The sequence below is a fragment of the Bubalus bubalis genome, chromosome 21, assembly GCF_019923935.1.
Source record: "Bubalus bubalis isolate 160015118507 breed Murrah chromosome 21, NDDB_SH_1, whole genome shotgun sequence".
Lineage (NCBI taxonomy): Eukaryota > Metazoa > Chordata > Mammalia > Artiodactyla > Bovidae > Bubalus > Bubalus bubalis.
Genome location: NC_059177.1, coordinates 1,506,707 through 1,526,549, shown reverse-complemented (window position 1 = coordinate 1,526,549; position 19,843 = coordinate 1,506,707). Strand labels below are relative to the sequence as shown.

The window sequence follows — 19,843 nt, the reverse complement described above, 5'->3', positions numbered from 1 at the left end:
TCCGTTGTTTGCAGGAGCCTCCTCCTGACCTGCCTGTGTTCACCCTGAGTTCCCAGACCTACTCAAGCTATTATATATATTGCATCCCGGGTGATCTTTTCAAAATAGAAATCTGACCAGAAATTGTCCAAGGGGCTTTTAGTATAAAATGTCAAAATCCTTACCAATGGTGTTCATAGTCCTGTCTGGTCCAAGCCTTGCCTCTCCCTCCACCCTCACCTCACACCACTCTTGCCCTTTGCTGTCTGTACACTGGCCACAGTGCCAAGCTACCATGCCGCTTCCTCCCAAGTCTCTACACACTCTTTCTTCTGCCTGTAATGTTCTTCCCACTCCATCTTTTATTCACTCCTACTCTTTATTTCAGCTCTCAGTACAAGTGCCATTTTTTCAGGTAAGCCTTCCCTAAGTTAAACTCTGTTACCTCTTAGAACCAGAGGCCTGGTCTTCAATGTGTTTGGCACATTTGCAATTTTACAAATATACATTTGTAAATATATATTTCACAGTCATAATTCTCCCTAATGAGTCAGTAAGCTCCAAGGATACAATATTTAGCCAATATTGATTGTTTTCATTGTTTGGATCTGTGTGTGGCACATAATAACTGATTTAAAAAACCATTACTCCCTGAGGACTTCCCTGGCTGTCCAGTGGTTAAGACTCAGTGCTTTCAATGCAAGAGGCATGGGTTTTATTCCTGGTTGGGAAACTAAAATTTTGCATGCTGTGCAGCCCAGCCAAAAAAAGTTTTTTTTTTTTTTTAAAATTTTATTTATTTTACTTATTTATTTTTATTTTTAATTTTTTTCCATGTGATATCTAATTCTTTTTTAATATAAATTTATTTATTTTAATTGAAGGCTAATTACTTTACGATATTGTATTGGTTTTGCCATCCATCAACATGAATCCACCATGGGTGCACATGTGTTCCTCATCCTGAACGCCCCTCCCACCTCCCTCCCCAAACCATCCCTCTGGGTCACCCCAGTGCACCAGCCCCGAGCATCCTGTATCATGCATCTAACCTGGATTGGCGATTCGTTTCACATATGATAATATACATGTTTCAAAGCCCTTCTCCCAAATCATCCCACCCTCGCCGTCTCCCACAGAGTCCAAAAGACTGTTCTATACATCTGTGTCTCTTTTGCTGTCTCACATACAGGGTTATCTTTACCATCTTTCTAAATTCCATATATATGCGTTAGTATACTGTATTGGTGTTTTTCTTTCTGGCTGACTTCACTCTGTATAATAGGCTTCAGTTTCATCCACCTCATTAGAACTGATTCAAATGTATTCTTTTTAATGGCTGAGTAATACTCCATTGTGTATATGTACCACAGCTGTCTTATCCATTCATCTGCTGATGGACATCTAGGTTGCTTCCATGTCCTGGCTATTATAAACAGTGCTGCAATGAACATTGGGGTACATGTGTCTCTTTCAATTCTGGTTTCCTTGGTGTGTATGCCCAGCAGTGGGATTGCTGGGTCGTATGGCAGTTCTATTTCCAGTTTTTTAAAGAATCTCCGCACTGTTTTCCATAGTGGTTGTACTAGTTTGCATTCCCACCAACAGTGTAAGAGGGTTCCCTTTTCTCCACACCCTCTCCACCATTTATTGCTTGTAGACTTTTGGACGGCAGCCATTCTGACTGGCATGAAATGGTACCTCATTGTGGTTTTGATTTGCATTTCTCTGATAATGAGTGATGTTGAGCATCTTTTCATGTGCTTGTTAGCCATCTGTATGTCTTCTTTGGAGAAATGTCTGTTCAGTTCTTTGGCCCATTTTTTGATTGCGTCATTTATTTTTCTGGAATTGAGCTCCAGGAGTTGCTCATATAATTTTGAGATTAATTCTTTGTCAGTTGTTTCATTTGCTATTATTTTCTCCCATTCTGAAGGCTGTCTTTTCACCTTGCTTAGAGTTTCCTTTGTTGTGCAGGTTTTAATTTTAATTAGGTCCCATTTGTTTATTTTTGCTTTTATTTCCAATATTCTGGGAGGTGGGTCATAGATGATCCTTCTGTGATTTATGTCGGAGAGTGTTTTGCCTATGTTCTCCTCTAGGAGTTTTATAGTTTCTGGTCTTACATTTAGATCTTTAATCCATTTTGAGTTTATTTTTGTGTATGGTGTTAGAAAGTGTTCTAGTTTCGTTCTTGTACAAGTGGTTGACCAGTTTTCCCAGCACCACTTGTTAAAGAGATTGTCTTTTCTCCATTGTATATTCTTGCCTCCTTTGTCAAAGATAAGGTGTCCATAGGTGTGTGGATTTATCTCTGGGCTTTCTATTTTGTTCCATTGATCTATATTTCTGTCTTTGTGCCAGTACCATACTGTCTTGGTCACTTTGACTTTGTAGTAGAGCCTGAAGTCAGGCAGGTTGATTCCTCCCATTCCATTCTTCTTTCTCAAGATTGCTTTGGCTACTCTAGGTTTTTTGTATTTCCATACAAATTGTGAAATTTTCTGTTCTAGCTCTGTGAAAAATACTGTTGGTAGCTTGATAGGGATTGCATTGAATCTATAGATTGCTTTGGGTAGTATACTCATTTTCACTATATTGATTCTTCCGATCCATGAGCACGGTATATTTCTCCATCTATTAGTGTCCTCTTTGATTTCTTTCACCAGTGTTTTATAGTTTTCTATATATAGGTCTTTTGTTTCTTTAGGTAGATATATTCCTAAGTATTTTATTCTTTTCATTGCAATGGTGAATGGAATTATTTCCTTAATTTCTCTTTCTATTTTCTCATTATTAGTGTATAGGAATGCAAAGGATTTCTGTGTGTTGATTTTATATCCTGAAACTTTACTATATTCATTGTTTAGCTCTAGTAATTTTCTGGTGGAGTCTTTAGGGTTTTCTATATAAAGAATCATGTCGATCTGCAAACAGTGAGAGTTTTACTTCTTCTTTTCCAATTTAGATTCCTTTTATTTCTTTTTGTGCTCTGATTGCTGTGGCTCAAACTTCCAAAACTATGTAGAATAGTAGTGGTGAGACTGGGCACCCTTGTCTTGTTCCTCACTGTAGGAGAAATGCTTACAATTTTTCACCATTGAGGACAGCAAGGAAACTCCACAATAAAGAGAACTCCACAAACTGCCAGAACACAGAAAGGCCACCCAAATACAGCAATATAAACAAGATGAAGAAGCAGAAAAATATCCAGCAGGTAAAGGAACCGGATAAATGTACACCAAACCAAACAAAAGAGGACTAGATAGGGAATCTACTTGATAAGGAATTTTGAATAATGATAGTGAAAACGATCCAAAATCTTGAAAACAAAATGGAATCAGAGATAAATAGCCTGGAGACAAGGATTGAGAGGATGCAAGAAAGGTTTAACAAGGACCTAGAAGAAATAAAAAAGAGTCAATATATAATGAATAAAGCAATAAATGAGATCAAAAACACTCTGGATGGAACCAACAGTAGAATAACGGAGGCAGAAGATAGGATAAGTGAGGTAGAAGATAGATTGGTAAAAATAAATGAAACAGAGAGTGAAAAAGAAAAACGAAGTAAAAGAAATGAGTTCAATCTCAGAGACCTCTGCGACAATGTTAAATGCCCCAACATTCGAATCATAGGGGTCCCAGAAGAAGAAGACAAAAAGAAAGACCATGAGAAAATACTTGAGGAGATAATAGTTGAAAACTTCCCTAAAATGGGGAAGGAAATAATCACCCAAGTCCAAGAAACTCAGAGAGTCCCAAACAGGATAAACCCAAGGCGAAACACCCCAAGACACATATTAATCAAATTAACAAAGATCAAACACAAAGAACAAATATTAAAAGCAGCAAGGGAAAAACAATAAATAACACACAAGGGGATTCCCATAAGGATAACAGCTGATCTCTAAATAGAAACTCTTCAGGCCAGGAGGGAATGGCAGAACATACTTAAAGTGATGAAAGAAAATAACCTACAGCCCAGATTACTGTACCCAGCAAGGATCTCATTCAAATAGGAAGGAGAAATCAAAAGCTTTACAGACAAGCAAAAGCTGAGCGAATTCAGCACCACCAAACCAGCTCTCCAAGTGCTAAAGGATCTTCTCTAGATAGGAAACACGAAAAGGGTGTATAAACTCGAACCCAAAACAATAAAGTAAATGGCAACGAGATCATACTTATCAATAATTACCTTAAACGTAAATGGGTTGAATGCCCCAACCAAACGACAAAGACTGGCTGAATGGATACAAAAACAAGACCCCTATATATGCTGTCTACAAGAGACCTACCTTGAAACAAGGGACACATACAGACTGAAAGTGAAGGGCTGGAAAAAGATATTCCACACAAATAGAGACCAAAAGAAAGCAGGAGTAGCAATACTCATATCAGATAAAATAGACTTTAAAGCAAAGACTGTGAAAAGAGACAAAGAAAGACACTACATAATGATCAAGGGATCAATCCAAGAAGAAGATATAAGAATTACAAATATATATGCACCCAACATGACAAATGCCAACAAGTATGAAAGGGGGAATTAACAATAACACAATAATAGTGGGAGACTTTAATACCCCACTCACACCTATGGATAGATCAACTAAACAGAAAATTAACAAGGAAACACAAACTTTAAATGATACAATAGATCAGTTAGACCTAATTGATATCTATAGAACATTTCACCCGAAAACAATGAATTTCACCTTTTTCTCAAGCACACACAAGAACCTTCTCTAGGATAGATCACATCCTGGGCCATAAATCTAGCCTTGGTAAATTCAAAAAAATTGAAATCATTCCAAGCATCTTTTCTGACCACAACGCAGTAAGATTAGATCCTAATTACAGGAGAAAAACTATTAAAAATTCCAACATATGGAGGCTGAACAACACGTTGCTGAATAACCAACAAATTGCATAAGAAATCAAAAAAGAAATCAAAATATGCATAGAAATGAATGAAGATGAAAACATAACAACCCAAAACCTGTGGGACACTGTAAATGCACTGCTAAGGGACAGGTCATAGCAATACAAGCATACCTCAAGAAACAAGAAAAAAGTCAAATAAATAACCTAACTCTACACCTAAAGCAACTAGAAAAGGAAGAAATGAAGAACCCCAGGGTTAGTAGAAGGAAAGAAATCTTAAAAATTAGGGCAGAAATAAATGCAAAAGAAACAAAAGAGACTATAGCAAAAATAAACAAAGCCAAAAGCTGATTCTTTGAGAGGATAAATAAAATAGACAAACCATTAGCCAGCCTCATCAAGAAACAAAGGGAAAAAATCAAATCAATAAAATTAGAAATGAAAATGGAGAGATTACTGCCAGGGTCCAGCCCCAGCAGCATCCAGGGGTACCCTCAGGATGACGGTATAGGCAAAGGGATAGCAAAGCAGAGAGAACAGAGGCTTGACCTTCCTTGATTAACACAGAAAGCCAATAAAGCTCCTGTGTTCCAAGGAGTCATCCTGAAAGAAGGACAGCGAGAGAAAAGGAGAGAAAAGGGAAAAAAGAACAACATGGGGAGACCAAGCTTCAGTGAGTGAGGCCCATAACTTTATTTTCAAAAGGAACTTTTATACCTTGACTTGTACATAAAGGGAAATGAAAGATGCAAAGTCATACAGAGTCAGCCCAAACATTACATCTATTTTGTCTTTATCAAAACCAGGATTTTTTTCTGCATACCTTTCCCATAAACAATGTTGTGTACTTATCTTCTGGCCCTGGAGGCCTGTGGACATTTTATGACCCTTTTTTGATAAAGGCTGCTTAACCAGAAAACTTATTTTCCCTTGAAGTGTTTTTTCTTTATATTTCTAATCTATGTCAGCCTCAGAAAGTACTAAACAGAGTTACATTCTCACAGAGCAAAGGTGCAGTAAGTTACAACAAAGAAAGAACCAATTAGCTCAAAAGTCTGATGTGGTTAATTCCAAGGCTGCTACTTATTTTTCTTACATTCCAACTATGTTAACTAATGCACTCCCAGGTGCACAATGGATAAGGGATATGGGCACTTGGCAGCAAGCATTGGCCCAATAATGAAGCCCTTTACCAGTACTATATATTCTAATAATTTTTCATCCCTTAAAGAACTCTATGCTCATTAGGACTTTTAGAATGTTTTGGCTTCCCATGTCTTTCAAGGTTGGGGAGTTGTGAACAATCATGTGTGTTAATTGCAAGAGTATGGATAAACCTGTCAGGCAAGCTAGAATGCCAACAGAGGGATTAAAATAGAAATATTCCTTTCATGCCCAGGCGACTTATTAACTAAAGCCCTAAGTTGACTTTTTCCAGAGAAAGGTGATCAGGGATAGCCTCCTGTTAATGTCAGAAGAGTTGGTAAAAGGCACAAAATAATAAGACAAACAGATTCTGGTTTTGGGGTAGATGCTCAAGCAGATCCAGGGGGTCCCTTGAGGCCTGATCCACCTTTGCCTGTCAGGTTCTTTCCGCATGACCTTTGTCATGGGTGGGATCTCCCGTGGTGGCTCCCGGCAGATCACAACAGACAACACAGAAATTCAAAGGATCATAAGAGACTACTATCAGCAATTATGTACCAATAAAATGGACAACTTGGAAGAAATGGACAAATTCTTAGAACAGTACAACTTTCCAAACCTGAATCAGGAAGAAATAGAAAATCTTAACAGATCCATCACAAACATGGAAATTGAAACAGTAATCAGAAATCTTCCAGCAAACAAAAGCCCAGGACCAGACGGCTTCACAGCTGAATTCTACCAAAAATTTAGAGAAGAGCTAACACCTATCCTACTCAAACTCTTCCAGAAAATTGCAGAGGAAGGTAAACTTCCAAACTCATTCTATGAGGCCACCATCACCCTAATGCCAAAACCTGACAAATATCTCACAAAAAAAGAAAACTACAGGCCAATATCACTGATGAACATAGATGCAAAAATCCTTAACAAAATTCTAGCAATCAGAATCCAACAATACATTAAAAAGATCATACATCATGACCAAGTGGGCTTTATCCCAGGGATGCAAGGATTCTTCAATATCCACTAATCAATCAATGTAATACACCACATTAACAAATGGAAAAATAAAAGCCATATGATTATCTCAATAGATGCAGAGAAAGCCTTTGACAAAATTCAACATCCATTTATGATAAAAACTCTCCAGAAAGCAGGAATAGAAGGAACATACCTCAACATAATAAAAGCTATATATGACAAACCCACAGCAAACATTTTTTTAGTTTAAAAATGAAAAAAATTAAATAAAGAATAATCTCTGAATTAATGAATAGCACTCATTTTCCTCTCTTCATCTTAAGTAAGCAGTGCCTCCATAACATGGCCTAATGTCATAACCCTTTGTCACTTGCCATTAATATGCCCAGCCTTTGCCGTCAAGTTCCTCTCACCTGGAATGATCACTTGGTTTCCTTGCATCCAACCCAAATCCAGCCTTTGTGGTTCAGCTTTAGTGTTTCTTCTCCAGATCTTCTGAAAGCCATACTGGTCTTCACAAGGCATCTTTGTTTGTGTAAACTTAGGTCTCACCACCCCATTTCATACTTCATTATTTAATTCATTGCCCCATTGTTTTACGTACATTAGCCTGTTTTCCCAGTTCACTTGCAAGTCTCATGAAGGCCAGATGAATTCTGTGTCCTCTATGTTGCCCTGCATGGCGCTAACAAGCTGGGAAGATCATATTGTATGTGAATTGAAAGGTTTACATCTCTGGTTTGCAAAACCTTCTCACATCACAACATAGTAAGGGGCAAAAAAGATTTGCTGAAAGAGTATATGTCAAAATACTAAACTGCAAAAAGAAGTTCTGGAAAGTTTCTAGAATAAAAATAAATGTATCTGGGACTCAAACACAAGCCTAAGGAATTCTTCCATGGGCCCATCCTTTTGAGAATTCACAGTTCTTAGGCTGAAGGAGACAGTGTGACACAGGCACTGGAAACCTGAAATGCTTTATTCAAGGTTTACAATGATAAAGACATGTCCAGTCATCTTAAAATGACTCTTTCGACCTCTACAGGCCACAATTCACATATACTACTGTGCAGCTTTAAGCATCTTCCTCCTGTGAAATCTTTAGGATTCCAAGGTATTTACTTAATAATTAAGTAGACTTTAAATAAGCTTTCTAAGAAATATTTGGGATGAAAATTCCAGGCAGCCAAATTACTTCTGTGCTCAGCCATATGAAAAACAATTCCATCTGAAGTCACTTGGAAGATAATACCAGGAAATCATTTTCAGCATTGCTGCTGCTGCTGCTGCTGCTAAGTCGCTTCAGTCGTGTCCGACTCCTAGCGACCCCATGGACTACAGCCTACCAGGCTCCTCCGTCCATGGGATTTTCCAAGCAAGAGTACTGGAGTGGGGTGCCTTCTCTGCATTTTCAGCATTACAAGGCATATTAAGAAGTTCAGTTGAAGTAATCTACTAGCTTGAATAAAAGAACTACAGAATGCTAAGACTATCTGCATTGCCTCCTAACAGCACTGATGAGATATTTATTAAGTGAGTAACCATCAAATCTTTCTTCATTACACTGTTGTAACAGATAGTTATTAATTTTATCAGTTGTCACTAAAGTAGGGAAAATAAATTTCTAAGATTGAAAAAGGATGATTCACATGTTTTTCTAAAATGTAGCATTTATTGTCAATATAGAAACTGGAAAACTCAAAAATGATTTGTATTTATAAATATCCAATGCACATTAATGGAATCATTATCAGTTGTTAATACAACATGTTTATATTAAGATATAAAATGCAAGGGACTCTTGAGAGTCTCTTGGACTTCAGGGAGATCAAACCAGTCAATCCTAAAGGAAATCCAATCTTGAATATGCATTGGAAGGGCTGTTGCTGAAGCTGAATCTCCAATACTTTGATCACCTGATGCGAAGAGCCAACTCATTTGAAAAGACCCTGATGCTGGGAAACATTGAAGGCAAAAGGAGAAGGGTTTGGCAGAGGGTGAGATGGTAATATAACATCATTGGCTCAATGGACATGAATCTGAGCAAACTCAGAAATAGTGGAGGACAGAGGAGCCTGGCTTGCTATAGTCCACGGAGTCACCAAGAGTCAGACATGACTCAGCGACTGAACAACTGCACCACCACCACAATAAAATGCAAAATGTATACAGTGAAGTACATATACAGCTCCATGAACTTTTACATATGTACTCACCCATGTGACAACCAACCGCATTAATACATAGCACATTTCCAGTCGAGAAGAAGGCTCCTGCCCACCTTTCCCAGTCAAACCCTACCACCTGCTACAAGGCACTCATTGTCCTGATCTCTGTCACCATTGGTTAGATGTTTTGGCTGTGAAAATATGTATAAGTGAAGATATACACTGTATATCCTTTTGTGTCTGGCTTATTTTCTCAACACTTATCCATCTTGCTGTGCATATTCATAGCATGTTCTTTTTCATGTTTGACAAAATTCCATTGGATAAGCACACCACAATATATTTATCTGTCCTCTGTCCACGGACATTGAGGTTTTTCCAGTTTTTTATTATTATGAATAAATATGCTATGAACATTCTTGTACATGTCTTTTGATGAACAGAAGTACTCATTTCTCTCATGTGAGTATAGCCAAGACTGGGATTGTTGGCTCAAGAGTGAACCTATTTGTGAACTGCCAAAAGATTTTTTCAAGTGATTGAACAGTGATATATTTTAATTCATGAAGAGAGTTTGTGAATACAAGATAAATACTATTGCATAGTCTAAATTGTGCCTTTTGTTTCTGGTTTATTAATATGAATCAACATGTTGAAAATATATTGTTTTACATAGGCACAAAAAGTTGGCCAGCTCAAGTGCTGGTTGGAATTAAAGGTGAAATGATTCTGAAAGTTCCATTTAAAAAGTTCAGCTTTACAAAAGGGTATTAAATAATTGGAACAGTAAGTTCTGACATTTAGTGAATTACTCTTCCCTTTACAGTGTTGGGAATTAATGTTTGGAGATGAAAATTAATGGTAATTTAGGAAAATGTGTTAAGAAACGTTTGCTTTGATCAAACACGAAGGCATTATTCAAAGCATATACATGAAAAGGGATGATTTGAGCTAAAAATAATGTTTTGTCAAATGATTGTAGCTCTTTCCTCCTATGCCTGATAAAAATAACATTCTGATATCCCAGGCCCATGCCATTATTTTTCTATATTTTTATTTTGTTCTCATAAAGCTATAGAGTATTTTTTTTTCATGTTACCAGGAATTGTCTGCTTGCTTTCACTGTAATTTGCCTGCCCCTAATTTATAAGTTCTTTTGAAAGGAAGAAGGTGGGTCTTTATCTGTAGACAGGGATTGACAACTGAAGAGCACTAACTTTTCTGAGCAGAGATACATACAGAGGTTTCATGTCATGTGACTCTGAATGTGAAAAAAGAGGTAATTTTGCCTTTTCTGTTCCAGTTATCTCAAGGATCTCCAGAACCAATTGAACCCAACTTTTTCACAGCAGATTACCACTTATTGCATCATTCATTGGGTGGAAACAGCCTGTCCTCAAATGACCCAACAGGTAACAGTCTTCAATACAGGAAATCTGGCTTTCATGAAGGAATAGGTTATTTGGATCAACAGCTATCCTTAAAAGGTTATCTTCAACTTAAAATGAAAAGAGAGCTTATTTTGATTATCTGCAGTGATAGTTGGAAGGGACATACAATAGGAATCTAGAAATTCCCTCAGAGTTATTTTACCCACTTGTGACAGCTTCCTCCATCATTTATTAATACCATAAGTGAACAGAATCTGTGTGGGTAAATTGAATTTCTTTGTATCTGATGATGGGAAATCAAATGCCCAAAGCATCCAGGGACATAAAAAGCAGATATAAAGAATCTGAATGAAACAGAAAATTTGAAACTCACCTGAAGAATCCAAATCATATGTATTTGATTTGTGTGTGTGTGTGTGTGTAAAAATTTCACATAGGGAGGCAATATAACATAGGGATTAAAAGCACGTATTCTGTAAACCTGGATGCCTACATTCAAATCTCAGCTAAACCACTTAGTAACTGATCTTGAGAAAATTATTTGACCTCATTGAATCCCAGGTTTTTTGCTTATAAAATGGGAATAAAAATGATACCTACAGTTTAGGATTATAGCAAGGATCAGTGTAACTATATAAAAATATGCTTAGCCAGTATATAGGGACTCAGCATAAGGACCTTCTTGGGATGTTTGACCTCCAGAAGAGATCTTCAAGCTACTCCGAGATTACAGAATTCCTAAGTAATTTTTGAATCCCTGTAAACTATAGTTATATCTCTCAGTAGGGCAGACAGACATGAAGCTTATATGGTTAAATGAAAACTTTCCATTTCCTTAGGGAAAAAGAATCTTCAAGTCTGCTGTGCTTTTGTTGTTGCCTAATTTAGGCAAATCATGTCATGTATTAATTATCAAACTTGCCCTAAGTCTTGGACTCCTGGGATAAAGCTAACCTGGGTTGGTAGAATTTCATTTAAAATAGTCCCTGAGAAATCTCTAAGATCAAAATAAACTGTTATCTAAAATTATTTGCTTTTATTTATTTTTAATTGAACTACAGTTAATTTATAATATTGCATTATTTTCAGGGATATAGAAAAGTGGTTCAGATATATATATATAATTTTTTCAGATTCTCTTCCTTTTCCATTAAAAGTTATTACAAGATACTGAATATCCCAGTGCTATACAGTAAATCATTATTATTCATTTTTTATATAGTAGCATGTATGGGAGCTTCCCTGGGAGCTCAGCTGGTTAAGAATCTGCAGTTAAGAATTAACTGCAGGAGGTTAAGAATCTCCTGCAGTGCAGGAGACCCGGGTTCTATCCCTGGGTTGGGAAGATCCCCTGGAGAAGGAAATGGCAAACTGCTCCAGTATCCTTGCCTGGAAATTGCCACGGACAGAGGAGCCTGGCAGACTGCAGTTCATGGGTCGCAAAGAGTCAGGCATGACTAGTGACTAACACTGGGTCACTATGTATCTATTAATCCCATATGCCTAATACATCCCCCTTTCTTTCCCCTTTGGTAACCAGAGGCTTGTTTTGTATGTCTATGAGTCGGTTTCTGTTTTGTAAATAAGTTCATTTGTATTATTTTTTAGATTCCACATATAAGTGATCTATAAAATTTGTGTTTCTGACTTACTTAATTTAGTATGATATGGTATATATATATATATCAGTTTAGTTCAGTTCAGTTCAGTTGCTCAGTCGTGTCCGACTCTTTGCAACCCCATGAATCGCAGCACGCCAGGCCTCCCTGTCCATCACCAGCATACATATATGTATATATATATATACATATACATATACATACATACATACAATGGAATATTACTTATAAAGAGGAATAAAATATTGCCATTTACAGCAACATGGCTGGGCCTAGAGATGATCATACTAACTGAAGTCATCTGCTTTTACAAGCATCCTTCAGGGCATGTTGGTCAGTCACAAGCCAGACTTCTTACCACAGCAGACCTGCTGAGTGAGGAGCTCTGCTGAAAATCTCTCAGTGGCCTGAGAGGGAGTTGACAGGCTGTTCTAGAAGCTGGACGCCTCACCCCAGAGCAGACCAGCTGTGTCCCTTGTCATGGCAGAAGGGCAAAAGCAAAGAGAGCAGAACCAAGGAGCACTTTGGGCAATGCCTTTAAGCTGGACTTGAAAAGCAAGCTGCCAGGACTCACATCTTCATGCATCCTCTTAATCTTCAATCACTTTTCTCTCTCCTAAGTGGCAGGGGAACTCCCAGGCCTCCACATGAGTAAGTGTGGATTGACTGGAGTGGAAACTGGTCAACATTACTTTGGGTGGTGTTGGGGTAGGTCAACATGCTGGTGTATCATACTCATGCTAAACATCAAAAGAATTATTATCCTCCAATTTCAAATGTATTTTCCTACTGGGAACCATAGAAAATGGTCAGATCTTTGACATAGTCCACTGGCTATTTCTGCCTTCCTCTGAGAATTTATTCTCTTTCGAGAACATATCTACTCTTTTTGCTGATGGATTGAGGAGAGTTTCTTTTTTTTTTTTTTTTTTGCTTATCAGGAAATTTATGCTTAGAATCACTTTTCACCTGTCCTTAACACACACACACACACACCTAACTTAATTGGCCAATTTACACCATGAGCAATTCCTGTAAATCTTGTGTATTATTTTGTGATCACCACCCTAAAAGCCAAGATAATTTAGAATGTGTTTGTAAGTACTAATTTTCATCACTAAGGAACTGACCTGTTTTCATTGCACATGAGTTCTAATTGCCAGTACAACTGAAGAAGACATGAACCAAATGTCAGACTTTTCATAATTTATCTGTTTCCAGGTCTACCCTCTAGCTTTGATTTGGAGGAGGGGATAACATATGAACAGATGCAGGTGAGGTTTTTGCACTGCCTCTGAATGATTTTATTTTGTTGTTTTTAATTCAATACTAACCTGATTTTTTTTTTTCAACTTTAGACTGTGATTGAAGAAGTCCTAGAGGAAAGTGGCTATTACAATTTTACTTCTAACAGGTGAGATCTAGAAATGTGAAAGTTCAATATAGAACATTGGATTTAATTTCTCTATCCTTGATTCCAGAGGTCCCACCCCCACCTTTTATTTTAAACACTTTTGTAAAATAGCTTGGCTCAGAATGATACAACCATGGGTAGAATGTATGTTCCCCATCTTTTGTATGGGTGCAGCTGCTGTATTCTTAGTTGGAAAAGAGTGATAGCTTAGTAGTAATTTACTCCCATAAAAAATGAACATAATGAAATGGAAAAGTATTTCTACATTTTAAAAAAATTAAACATTTGTCCCAACCTACCCATTATTTGTATAGAATGCAAGGGGGAAAATCCACCTAAAAAAAGAATCACTTCTGGTGAATTTAAGATATATTTGTGGGAGAAGGATTTGTTGTTATGTGTTCCCTTTTGCTTACCCTAAATAAGAAACTTCAATTTACTGGGGCTGTATGTTATCTTCTAAACTAATCATCATTGGTGCTCTAAAAATATACTCTATCAATTTCATTCAACTCTGGATTTCTGCAATTTTACTGTTGGGCACAGTTCAGGGCAAAAAGATTTGAGTACAATTAGTTTATTTGAGAGGCAATCCCAAGAAACTTTGCTAGGGGATTGAAGAAATAATTCAATAAAGCCTTCATTTTCAAGCAAGTTACCATTGTGGTACGTGGAGCTTGATCACACTGTGGAAATCTGAGAGCCAGTGGGGAACATGTGCTTCAGTTCTCCCACTTGTGGACTGAGGAAGCTGGGCTGGCATTTATCTCTAATTTCTGTTAGTCATTTTCTCAGTACTTTTCCCCTAGGAGATGTTAGTTACCTGGCATTTCTGGCCTTCTCTAGAGGTGGACAAAGCAGATTCTAGAGGTCAGAGAAATCCTCAGGAAAAGAAATTCAGGTGTTGGGAATTGGGCACCAGGTTGGCATGTTTCAAGTACTTTATTTTTTAATATAAATTTATTTATTTTAATTGGAGGCTGATTACTTTACAATATTGTATTGGTTTTGCCATACATCAACATGAATCCACCACGGGTGTACTGAAGTACTTTGAATGTGAGGGTATGGACACTGGTTTTGTCTGCTGTACATGAGCTGGCCACTCATAACAGAATCACCACATTGGACCATGAGTAACCACTTACATGTCCTATACGACCAAAACTGCTTTAGGAGGCATGGTTCTCTGGAGTTTATTTTCCCTAACTAGCCCTTTCTACCTGGATGAACTGCTTTCCTGTCTAGCTAATGAAGCTATCTGGTGATCACTATTTAAATTATTCTAGAAATCTTCCCCAATGATAACTGTTAGCCATGGAAAGAGAAAGAGGTCTCAAGAACATCCTATCAAGATCATTATATGGAAATTAGATTCATTTTTGAGGTTAGTTCAGTCTCCAACCTTTTTTCCCTCCCTGTGTCAATGAATTGCTCTATGAATCACAGATAAAATTATTCACCTGCTTGCTCTTTTGGCTTGATAACATATTTCCAAAATACTATCTTTGTACATTTAGTTCTGTTATGATTTGTAACTGCAGAGAAATGATGAGATATTCTTATTTACCAAAGGTATATTGTTGATAGAAATCACCATATCCATAATCACTCACCTCCCATCTCTGGAAGGAGTTTGAATTTTCTTTCTTTCCTCTTGATCTGAGTACACCCAGCCTTCCATGGATAATACAAATGTCTCCTTTCTTTACGCTTGGCAGCTTATTATTTCAAATGCCCTTGGCTTGTAATGGAGCAAAAGTTATACTAATCACTTTTTAAATCTGCATTTTCTCAAAGACTCAGGATCATGGGCAATGAATACTTCAAATTTTTGCAGGAAGTCAACTAAATATAATGAAAAACAAGGTGTGTCAGGAACTTAAGAAAGCTCTTACAAGAGCTCTTATCTTTTCTTTTTTTAGAATAATTTCAGTCTTATTTTAAAAGTTATTTTTATCCTTTTCAATTCTACTATTATTAAGTTTTTTAAAAAATCAATTGGGACTTTCCTAGTGATCCAGCAGTTGAGAATCTGCCTACCTACGCAGGGAACCCAGGTTCAGTCCCTGGTTTGGGAAGACTCCCCATGCCACAGGGCAACTAAGCCTGCCTGCCACAACTACTGAAGCCCACATGCCCTGAAGCCTGTGCCATGCAACCAGAGAAGCCACTGCAATGAGAATGCTGCACACCGCAACTAGAGAGTAGCCCCCACTCGCCGCAACTAGAGAAAGTCTGTGTATAGCAACGAAGACCAGCACAGCCAATAAATAAATAAACAATTTTTTAAAAAATCAAGCATTACTTCTACTTCTAAAGACACATTCCTGTACTAAAAGAAATTGTAGATTTTCTTCTTATGGTAAATAGATAATAAGATGCTGTGCTGTGTTTAGTCACTCACTTGTGTCCGACTCTTTGCGACCCCATGGACTGCAGCCCACCAGGCTTCTCTGTCCATGGGGATTCTCCAGGCAGGAATAGTGGTGTGAATTTCAACTCCCTCCTCCAGGGGATCTTCCCAACCCAGGGACTGAATCCAGGTCTCCCACATTGCAGGTAGATTCTTTACCATCTGAGCCACTAGGGAAGCCCAAGAATACGGGAGTGGGTATCCTATCCCTTCTCTAGGGGATCTTCCTGACCCAGGAATCAAACTGGGGTCCCCTGCATTGCAGGCAGATTCTTTACCAGGTGAGCTACCAGGGAAGTCCAGATATTAAGATACCTGATAACAAAGGTGAAAAGTTATTTATGGTTATTTTTGAAATTGTGACTAGAATACAAAGATATTTAAATGATCAAGTTAAAGCAAGATATGATGGAAATGACATCAAATTTTCTTAAAATGCTCCAAATTAAAACGAATCATCCACTCAGAAATCTGTATAACCATGATACTCCCTTTTCAGTTTCTAATAGCAGTGATAGGATATATAATTGAGGGAAAGAGTTTTCATGCTTTACTAGTAAAAATAACCCTGAGTTGTGCTTAACGCCATTACTTGTTTACTGATATTCCCAATTAATTTCCAAGAAATATGTCAGGCTCCACATGGAAAGACCTAACACTTCATAAACTGAAAGTGCTCATAATTCCAAATATGAATCAAATTAGCTGTGGCAGTCATGATTTTTCCATAGTCAAAGGGTGAGAATGAAAGTAGCTCAGTTGTGTGCGACTCTTTGCAACCCCATGAACTATACAGTCCGTGGAATTCTCCAGGCCAGAGTACTGGAGTGGTAGCCTTTCCCTTCTCCAGGAGATCTTCCCAACCCAGGGATCCAAGCCAGGTCTCATCCATCGCAGGCAGATTCTTTACCAGTTGGGCCCAATTGCAGGCAGATTCTTTACCAGCTGAGCCACAAGGGAAGGCCAAGAATAATGGAGTGGGTAGCCTATCCCTTCTCTAGCGGATCTTCCCAGCCCAGGAATTGAACTGGGGTCTTGAATTCTTTACCAACTATCAAGGAAACCCTGACTCAAAGGGTAGTGGGTGCTAAATATCACAGAACATGTAGAGGTAATTAGAGTCAATACTTAGAATCAGTAGAGTCTCTTTTCCCAAATAGGTTTTGTAAACATGCAGTATTATCAAAGATGACAATATTTGTTCCCTGAGAAATAAAGTTTCATGACCAAATATATTTGGGAAATCCTGAATGTACAGTTTTCTGTTTTGGGAGAATGTTGACACACACGACTATATTGAAGACTTTGAGATATGCTATAGGAAAGAAGTCTGTTTATCTCGTTTACCCTAGTGATTCTTCATATTTTACCTGGAACACAAGTTAAGATAGCCTTCCTTAGAATGTGGTTTGAAAAATGAAACATTGTTTTAACTACTCCACCAGTATCTACTCAGATCTGCTGTTGTTATCATCATCTTAATCTTCATCATGGTCACCCCTGCAAAATGTTATCAAGTGATCTTGATTAATTGCCATGCAGAGAGAATTACATACATAAGCCCTGTATTATTCAAGTTTACAACTTAAGACTGTCAGTCAAACCTATACATATGTCTACAAAGCATGCAGACAGCAGTTAAAGCACTAAGCCAAGATATGGCACGTAGCAGCTTAGATTACAGGGTTCGTGTTTAGTTAGAAACAGAGAGATGCCATTCTTGACCTGAAAGTCTCAGAAGGCCATTATCTAGCTACTAGCTCTCTTTGGGGAAGATACATAGAAGTGTTTAAATAATGGTGAGGCTTCTTGGGCAGAGGGTATGAAGAATGTCTCAGGCACAGCATGCTGCATTAGTTAAAGAGATAACAGAAATAGCAACAGGGAGCCCTAGCCCAAATGAGGGATTTGGGGAGGGGGAGTAGGACTGAGATGAGAGTGCAATGAAAATAAAACAAGGTCAAAACAAACTGGGCCAGCCTTGAAAAGTGAAAGTGAAAAGTGTTGGTCGCTCAGTCATGTCCAACTCTTTGCAACCCCATGGACTGTAGCCCACCAGTCTCCTATGTCCATGGAATTCTCCAGGCAAGAATACTGGAGTGGGTAGCCATTCCCTTCTCCAGGGGATCTTCCCAACCCAGGGATTGAACCTGGGTGTCCTGCACTACAGGCAGATTCTTTATCATCTGAGCCACCAGGGAAACCCAGGAAAGCCCTAGGAGGGCTCTATTTGTGCTCACTTGCAGGGTTGTATGATTAAATATATTTCTGTTATTCAATCGCTCAGTTGTGTCCAGCTCTTTGTGACCTCATGGACTGCAGCATGCCAGGCTTCCCTGTCCATCACCATCTCCTGGAGTTTGCTCAAACTCACGTCCATTGAATCGGTGGTGCCATCCAACCATCTCATCTGCTGTTGTCCCCTTCTCATCTTGCCTTCAATATTTCTCAGTATCAGGGTCTTTTCCAATGAGTTGGCTCTTTGTATCAGGTGGCCAAAGTATTGCAGCTGCAGCTTCAGCATCAGTCCTTCCAATGAATATTCAGGGTTGGTTTCCTTTAGGACTGACTGGCTTGATCTCCTTCCTGTCCGAGGGGTTCTCAAGAGTCTTCTCCAGTACCACAGTTTGAAAGCATAAATTCTTTGGCACTCGGCCTTCTTTATGGTCCAATCCATACATGACTACTGGAAAAATCATAGCTTTGACTATACAGACCTTTGTCAGTAAAGTGATATCTCTGCTTTTTAATACACTGTCTAGGTTTGTCATAGCTTTTCTTCTTAGCAAGTATCTTTCAATTTCATGACTGTATTCTCTGTCTACAGCAATTTTGAAGTCCGAGAAAATAAAGTCTGTCACTGTTTCTATTTTTCCCCATCTCTTTAGTTCTTCCCTTTCTGCCTCTGGGGTCGTGTTATCTTCATATCTTAGGTTATTGATATTTCTTTCAGCAATCTTGATTCCAGCTTCTGATTCATTCAGCCCAGCATTTTGCATCATGTACTCTGCATGTAAGTTAAATAACCAGGGTGACAATATACAGCCTTAATATATTCTTTTCCCAATTTTGAACCAGTCTCTTGTTCCATGTCTGGTTCTAATTGTTGCTTCTTGACCTGCAAACAGGTTTCTCAGGAGGCAAGTAAAGTGGTCTGGTATTCCCATCTCTTTTAAGAATTTTCTGCAGTTTGATGTGATCCACACAGTCAAAGACTTTAGCATAGTCAATGAAGCAGAAGTAGAAGTTTTTCTAGAATTCTCTTCCTTTTTCTATGATCCAACAGATGCTGGCAATTTGATCTCTGGTTTCTCTGCCTTTTCTAAACCCAGCTTGAACATCTGGAAATTGTTGGTTTCATGTACTGTTGAAGCCTAGCTTGAAAGATTTTGAGCATTATCTTGCCAGATTGTGAAATAAGCACAATTGTATGGTAGTTTGAACATTCTTTGGCATTGCCCTTCTTTAGATTGGAATGAAAACTGACCTTTTCCAGTACTGTGACCACTGCTGAATTTTCCAAATTTCCTGGCATATTGAATGCAGTACTTTCACAACATCATATTTTAGAATTTGAAATAGCTCAGCTGGAATTCCATCACTTCCACTAGCTTTGTTCATAGTAATGCTTCCTAAGGCACACTCAACTTCATACTCCAGGTTGTCTGGCTCTAGGTGAGTGGTCACACTATCTTGATTATCTGGGTCATTAAGATCTTTTTTTTTTTGTATAGGTCTTCCATGTATTCTTGTCACTTCTTCTTAATATCTTCTGCATCTGTTAGATCCATACCATTTCTGTCCTTTATTGTGCCCATCTTTGTATAATATATTGCACAA

General features: G+C 38.1%; 1 protein-coding gene across 3 annotated transcripts in view; it reads left to right on the top strand.

Annotated features, from left to right (window-relative positions):
• Nucleotides 1-19,843, top strand: part of NEK10 (NIMA related kinase 10) — a 284,563-nt gene that overhangs the window by 263,609 nt on the left and 1,111 nt on the right. For all 3 annotated transcript variants that reach the window (XM_025271976.3, XM_025271973.3, XM_025271975.3), the window contains 3 exons: nt 10,467-10,575; nt 13,395-13,447; nt 13,532-13,587. In XM_025271976.3, coding sequence (XP_025127761.2) covers nt 10,467-10,575; nt 13,395-13,447; nt 13,532-13,587 — 218 coding nt within the window. The remainder of the gene's footprint in view (nt 1-10,466; nt 10,576-13,394; nt 13,448-13,531; nt 13,588-19,843) is intronic.